This window comes from Euprymna scolopes, chromosome 35 (genome assembly GCF_053919585.1).
Source record: "Euprymna scolopes isolate OS-2025 chromosome 35, ASM5391958v1, whole genome shotgun sequence".
NCBI classification, from domain to species: Eukaryota; Metazoa; Mollusca; class Cephalopoda; order Sepiida; family Sepiolidae; genus Euprymna; species Euprymna scolopes.
In genome coordinates this window covers 80,504,986-80,512,865 of record NC_136516.1, presented here as the reverse complement: position 1 = coordinate 80,512,865, position 7,880 = coordinate 80,504,986, and the positions used below count along the sequence as shown (strand labels likewise).

At 34.6% G+C, this 7,880-nt stretch overlaps 1 protein-coding gene across 1 annotated transcript in view; it reads right to left on the bottom strand.

The window, feature by feature from the left end:
• LOC145259960 (uncharacterized) overlaps positions 1–7,880 on the bottom strand; it is a 358,155-nt gene that overhangs the window by 190,692 nt on the left and 159,583 nt on the right. Inside the window, exon 2 of the mRNA XM_080117937.1 lies at positions 1,908–1,971. Within this exon, the coding sequence (XP_079974063.1) occupies positions 1,908–1,965 (58 nt within the window). The 5' untranslated portion in view covers positions 1,966–1,971. The remainder of the gene's footprint in view (positions 1–1,907; positions 1,972–7,880) is intronic.

Here is a 7,880-nt window from a genome sequence, read left to right as displayed (position 1 = left end):
AAGGGGGCGGTTCATTAGGAATTTGTTAACATTGGACTTGAAGACATCCAAGTTGTAGTCCGGTGGGAAGCAGGCAGACGGAACAGAGTTCCACAGGCGTGCAGTTGTAAGAAAACTGTAAGTTCTAAGAAAACTAGTAAACTTTGTTATATGCTGCCTCATTGTATATATATATATATATATATATATATATATATATATATATATATATGTGTGTGTGTGTGTGTGTGTGTGTATGTGTATATCTCCTATGTATATTCTTACTAATTTGAACATAATTTATCCAATTGAAAATTCAAATACATATAAAAATAACACAAGATTCTTTAATATGCTATACTAGAGCTATAAATATTTTTCTAATATACGGTTTTATTAGAAATATTAGCTGCCACGTAAGTTTATAATAATTAAGTATCATTATACCAGCAACTCCTCAGCGCGGAAAATGTTGCATAAAAACCAAAGTCTGTGTGGGTCTCAATCGTGTATATTCTTTTTATTGGTAATAACCTTAGGACGTTGAACATAACAAAAACATTAAAAAACTTCGGAGATCTTTTTTAATAAAATATAAAACAACGAACCTAAAAAATGTGCGAATTACTTTATAATATCGCAATAAGATTTTACAACGATAATAAATGAAAATTGGTTATGTTCGAATTTTTAGATTAAATGCTATTATGGTCTGACTTTGAAAATCAACCAAAGCAACTTCATGAGATAATGCATATGGAAATTTCACGCAAGTGCAGTGCGATTAGCAGCCGAAAAATTGAAAATAAACAAAGCATATAACAAATAAAATCTATCCAACGTCAACTAACCAAACGATTGAACGTTTAATTTTCAACCGATCTGCAGTATTTTAAGCTCCTGAAACTGTTCGTAAGTTTTATTTATTTTAAAACTTATTTATTACTTTCACTTTCCGAATTGGTAAGTAAAAAATTTTCGTCGATGTTTTTTTTTTTTTTTTAGATGTTCGCGAATTTCAGGCTTCAAATATTCAAATAAAAAAACTTACCCTAATCCAAACGCTTAATTTTTTTTTAAATACGAGAAGCGTTCCAAAAGTAATTCTCGTATTTTTTTTTATTCCGCATGAATGGATCAGATGCGATTGTAAATTGCATTGTTATGTTGACTAAACTTGTGCGTTTATGACATGAAATTTACATTTCTCTGTTGCAGATATTGACGGTGCGAGACTCTAAGAAAGCAATCTGTGTCATGGACGCGCTTCAAAAAAGAAGAGATGTGTCACTGACTTCTTCCATATAGAAAAAATTTAACGTTCATAACAACGATGCAGTTGATGTCAGCACAGTTGGGAGATGGATCCGTCGATTTCAGAGTGACGGCAAAGATGTCAGTGACAAAGCGCACAACAGACGTTCCTGTACAGCCATTACCTTATTGCTAGCAAAAATGCATTGAGAATGGTGGTGACTATGTAGAAAAATAAATTCTGAATCACAAAAGGTCGTTCGGTTTAACGGTATCACCCTGGTCTTTGTAGCTCTTTAACTTTTTTTTTTATAGTTAAAACAAAAGGGACACTACATTTGGAATGATCCTTGTATATAAGCGGTCGTCAATTAGCGACTACCTCGGATGAAAAAAAATAATAATCGACAGCTGCTTTTGATTGACGAAATCGGCTAATTTAAACAAATGAAACAAATTTTTTAAATAACAAAACTTACAAACAGTTTCAAAGGTTTTAAATTGTGCAGATCGAGAGAAAATAAAAGTTTTTATAGTTTGGTAAATGTTATTTGTATATTTTTCTCTTTTTTCCTCGAATTCTCGATTGTTAAATCTATTACCGGGAATTGTAATACAAAATAGATTTTCATAAAATCCACTACAAAAAGGAGTATCGAAAACTGTGTACTCACCATTAAATGTAATGCAGAGTAGAATCAGTGTTTCACGACTAAAGTATCGAAATAACATCCTTTCCTACAAGAGAGAAAATATGGAAAAAGATTCAAATATTGCAAATGGTTGATTCAAATTCTAAAAATAAACGAAGTAAAATAAATCTATACTCCAATAAATTTGCTCTTTTTAAAATTTTATTTTGTGTGCAGATATTCATATTAAAAATCCGTTTTCCTATTTATTTGAAAAGAAACTACAACTTTGTTATATATGGGTCATGGAATTGCATTTATTTGAAAAAGATCTAGCTAATTTGCATATTTTTTCAAATATTCATTTGAATTAATTCCCTATTAGTTTTTTCGATTTTCTTATGGGATGATCATCTTTAGTTAACTATTACGTGTAATTATATTCATGCAGGGTTTTTACATGATTTATACTTGCATAATATTTACGTAAAAAGTTATAGTAAACACAAACTTCTTTCTATATATATATATATCTATGTGTGCGTATATATTTTTGTTTAAAAAAATTGACTACCAAACCTCTCCGTCAGTTTTTGGTCTACAGACATAAAACTTCTTATATAGCGTATTCGAAATCATGACAAACTTTATATTTGAGTTTTAGCCGGGGAAAATAAGTGCAAGAGTGTGGAAAAGAAAAAAATGAAATTTTCAAGGTTTAGGTCGAACGACAGCATTGCGAATATGCATGCGTGACGTAATAGCTATTGGTTCATGTTTTAATTTTTAGCTTTGCGGTAACCATGTCTTCATAGTACAGTCATTAACGCCAAAGGAAAAAGTAAATCGCAAACTAAAGATTTTGGTTTCGATTCTTGGTGGTGGCGACGAGTCATTTTGTTATTTTACTTTTTAAATCATTACTATATATTGGGTCCAATATAATAATGAATACGAAATATGCATTAATCAAAATATCATATTTAAGTGTATTTTACGACCGGGCAATGTTAGGGAGTCTGCTAGCACATCTCTACTCGACCAAGCAACGATAATGACCACGAAAATCTAACCTTTTATCACGGTAGTATCGGCGGGTGAAATATAGTAGTATCAAAGCTATGAAGCTGACAGAGTTTTATAGAAAAATCCAGGAGGAGTCGGCATCAAAATGCGTCGCTCTATGGCCGTCTCTCTTTGCAAAGACCGTAAATCCACGAAAGGTAGGAAACAACGTTGGTTATGCGTATGTGCAATCGGTATTTGTTTGCTTAGGGTTAAACTTTCCCCGACTTTGTATGCAACCAATAAGAATTACTAATCTTGGTGTGAACGGTAAAATTCGGAAATCTTACAGCTATAACAAATAGCTACCGTAAACGAGGATGACTTCATACAGATCGCACAGGTTTGAAGAACAGACTTTGAAATAATGTTCGATTCTCCAATGATCATCGCAATAATCATCATGAACAACAACAACAACAACCACAGCAACAATGACAATAACATTACTTATTGATAAGTGAAACATTGAGAGCAGAACTTTGGATCAGATAATATATATATATATATATATATATATATATATATATATACGTTTTATTTTTTATTACCGTATTTTTCTGTTTAGTTACATTATTGTTTCAGCTACGCGACCGTTTTTTTTTGGCCGTCGTGTAGCCTACTCAGACTTTTACAGAAATGTTCGTTTATGGTGAAATAAAAGAGTGAATGATGTCAGAGGAGGGGTGCGAGAAAAGCGGAAAAGAAGAAGGGAAAAGGGGGATGGTGGGAGGGGGTGCTCAGTGGGTCGGTAGTGTTTTAGTTTTAGTTCAAGAACATTAGGTGGTTGTGGAGGGTCTGGGAAGTTCATCTCTGGTGTGGCTAAGGACATAGGGATACACGGTGGGGGGAGGGAGATATGTAGGGGTAAGAAGAGGGGATTACTTTAAATTTCAACAGTATTGAGCACTTTCTTCAGGATTTTATTAATTTCTACTATATATATATATATATATACATATATATATCGCTTGCCAATAAGTATATATATATATATATATATATATATATATATATGTAATATAGTGCATATGAGCGCATGGAAAATATCACAAGCAGCGAAGGATGGCTGGCTTGCGAAGAGATTAGCTGCAGTAGCAGTAGCCGAAACACGTACGTATGAAAATTAGGAAGTATGCGCGAGAAGAAAAAGAAAAAAAGAAGAGATAAATACACTACGTGGTCAGAGAAAGCAAAGTGCGTGTCGAAACAAATGAACGCGAATGGGCCGGCTGTGACCGGCTTGCGGTTGGAGGAAGGAGAAACGCACCGGCTAGAATGACCATGTAGCAGCGAGAGGCATTTTGAAGTGGTGCCGAAAGTAACGGCAATAAAACGTTTGTAAAAAAAAGACTTAGATTTTAATTTATTTATTTCCAGTTTTAGTTTTTATTACTAAAGCAAAGCACACACACACACACATTTTTCTAACTTACTTTATATATATATATATATAAAAATATATATATATATATGTATGCATGTATTAAAAACTTGTGTGTGTGTGTAAGATATATTATTACATTTTATTAGTTTATCTGTATTCATGATGCTATATGAGCACACTCGAGCAATGGTCAGGTCCCCAGATGGGGACACTGAATTTTTCGACATCCGCACTGGGGGTCTACAAGGAGATACTGTTGCCCCTTTTCTTTTCATTGTCTGTCTTGACTTTGTACTTCGCACCTCTCTTGATATACACAACAAGCTAGGCTTCACCCTAAATGAATCCAGAAACAGACGTCATCAATCAGCACACGTAACTGATGCAGATTACGCAGACGATATTGCTTTGCTCGCGAACAACACTGCTGATGCGCAAACACTGTTACGTAAGCTAGAAAGGTCTGCAAATGACATTGGTCTCCACATAAATGCGGATAAGACAAAGTTTATGACTTTCAATGTGAAAGGAGAGATCAGAGATTTGGTTGGATCAACACTGAAATAAATCGCTGTTTACGTATCTGGGCAGCAACATAGTTTCCACAGAGAGAGACATCGGAATTTTCATCTCAAAAGCATGGACCGCATTGGATGGACTACATTCAGTATGGACTTCGAGACTGGCTGACAAACTGAAAAGGCAGTTCTTCAGGGCAGTGGTAGAGTCTGCCCTTGTTTACGGTGCTACAACCTGGACACTCACCAAAAGATTGGAAAGAAAACTAGACGGTACATACACCCGTATGCTAAGAACAATATTAAATATATCTTGGCAAAATCATCCCACGAAACAGCAACTTTATGACAATCTACCTGCCATATCTAATAGCATCAGAGAAAGGCGCCTACGATTTGGCGGTCATTGTCTGAGGAGCAAGCATGAATTGGTGAGTGATGTATTGCTATGGACTCCAAAACACGGACGCGCAAGCAGAGGACGACCTAGATCCACGTACATCCAACAAATAGCAGACGACGCCAACTGTGAGCTTGAGGATCGGAGGCAACTGATGGAAGACAGGAAACTCTGGAGAGGAAGAGTCATATTGGACCGGGCAAGGAGCCCGTTATGATGATGATGATGATGATGATGATGATGATGATGATGATGATGATGATGATGATGATGATGATCTGTATTCAATTTTCGCTTTTTCAACGGTAAAGGTTTTTTGTTTTGGTGTTACCTTCCCTTTTTGACGGGACGTATTTAAAAAATTTTTTTTTTATAATAATTCTTCTTTATTACATATTCAAATATTCATTTAATTTAAACATTCATTTTAAATGTTTTACGTGTATAAAAACTATCCGTAAACGATTCCCTTAATTATCTTTTTTTTTTAATTGATTTTGTTAAAACCAAATATTCAACTGTCAATAATAAAATAATAAAATAATAAATATAGGATGAACCCCCCCCCCCCAAAAAAACCCCCAAAAAACAGAGGACATTCAATTATTTTTCTGAGCATTTTACAGTCAACGGAGAAAAAAGGCCAAATACCCTAGTGTTTTGATGTGATGTTTGGAATATAATAAACTAGTTATGACCAAAGTTTCATTTTATTCGGACAAAACAGTAAGAAACGGGGCCTAATTAGATTTGGGGCCCGTTTTTTTGGTCACCCTGTATTTATTGATTTTGAACTTCCAGTAAAACTAAAATCTATTAATGATTCACACCGAGTGTGTTTTTACGTTCACAGATTTAACTTGTGTTCTCACGGTAATCGAAACAAAATAACAAGTTTATTACTAAATATTTCCAGATTTAGAAAGAATCGGAATCAGAATCAGTAATTCTATCGGAATCAATAATTTAATACGGGATTAGCAATTGCATCGGGACAATATTTGAAATCTGAATAATATATATATATATATATATATATATATAAATGCATATAATAATAATAATAATAATAATAATAATAATATATATATATATATATATATATATATATTGCCCCCCCCTCTGGGGAACAAAATCTTCCCCACACTAGGAACCGATCCTGGGTCTGGCCATACCCACATGGGGAGACAAATAAATAGAAACATTAAAAATCCCCTATACATATTTTTTAATACACTCCTCTATCTAAACAAACATAATATAAGGAATATCCGAAAAGACTGAAACGAAAAATCACAATACTAAAATCCAAGAATCCAAAAAATAAATATCAAAATAGACTGAAAGCACCCCTACCCTTATTTCAGAAGAGCTGGTCCCCCTTCCCCCTCCTCACACACACATTAATAACGACCTTGAATCACAGTCACCTTCCTAGGGAAGCAAATAACCTCATAATACTATAAAACAGTACACACATTCTCAAACCAATAAAAGAAAACACACATACACACGCGCGCGCGCACACACACACACACACACACGCGTGCGCGCGCGCACACACACACACACACACACACACACACACACACACACACACACACACACACACACCCTACCGTAAAGGAAAAGGAAAAAAAAAACACAAGCAGAAAGAGAGAGTGACTACAGCCGAGGTCAGCGGCCTCGATAAGCCCAATTAAAGAGTAATAAAAATTGAACATGCCAATGAAAAATAGACACTTACACGCCTCCACCCCTTGGAAACGCTTCAAATGAACTACGAAAATGCCATTTTTACATCTCCAACACATTTGAAAATAATTTCTGACGAGGACGCTTCACAGAACGTCTGAAACGCGTAAAAACAATTTCAATGATTTAAAAACATTATTACAATGATCCAAACAGAATTCTCAATGAAAAACCAAGACACGGAATAATAAAATAATGTTAAAAAATTCACATTGTTTGTGACAACTCCCTCATTTAAATATATATATATATATATATATATATATATATATATATATATATATATATATATATATATATATATATATTCCGGAAATTTTAACTGCATTCTTTATTTTCATTTTTACATTTTAGACTATACATATATGTATACATACATACATACATACATACATACATGATTTTAACGTCTTGTCAGACGAAAGCCACTCCCTCAGTCACTAAAATCCATGTGCCCGAATATCACTTTTTAACCCTGCCATCGACTTGCACACCCTCAAGCAGACATGACACAGAAAACGTTCACTGATTTGTATGAAACTAACAGCAGCGGAACCTGTATTATCGTGGGCTTTCATGTGATTAACAAAACCTGCCTTAGACAACAGAGCCCGATCACACACCTTACAGATCCAGAGATCTCCATGGTTGGGTGGCAAGGTTTGGCATTTCCTACATGCTCTCTTAAGCTTCGCTCGGTCTATTTTGGCTGCTTCAAATTGTTCTGCACCCCTGTATATCAGTGTCCTCCACGCTAGTGACTCCCAACTATCAACAGGAATATGAAAGCTCACCAGACTCTCCTTGATGCTATCACGAAAACGTTTTTTGGGCTTGTGCTGGGGTCTTTTTCCAAGAAAGAGCTCACCATAGAACAATTGTTTTGGGAG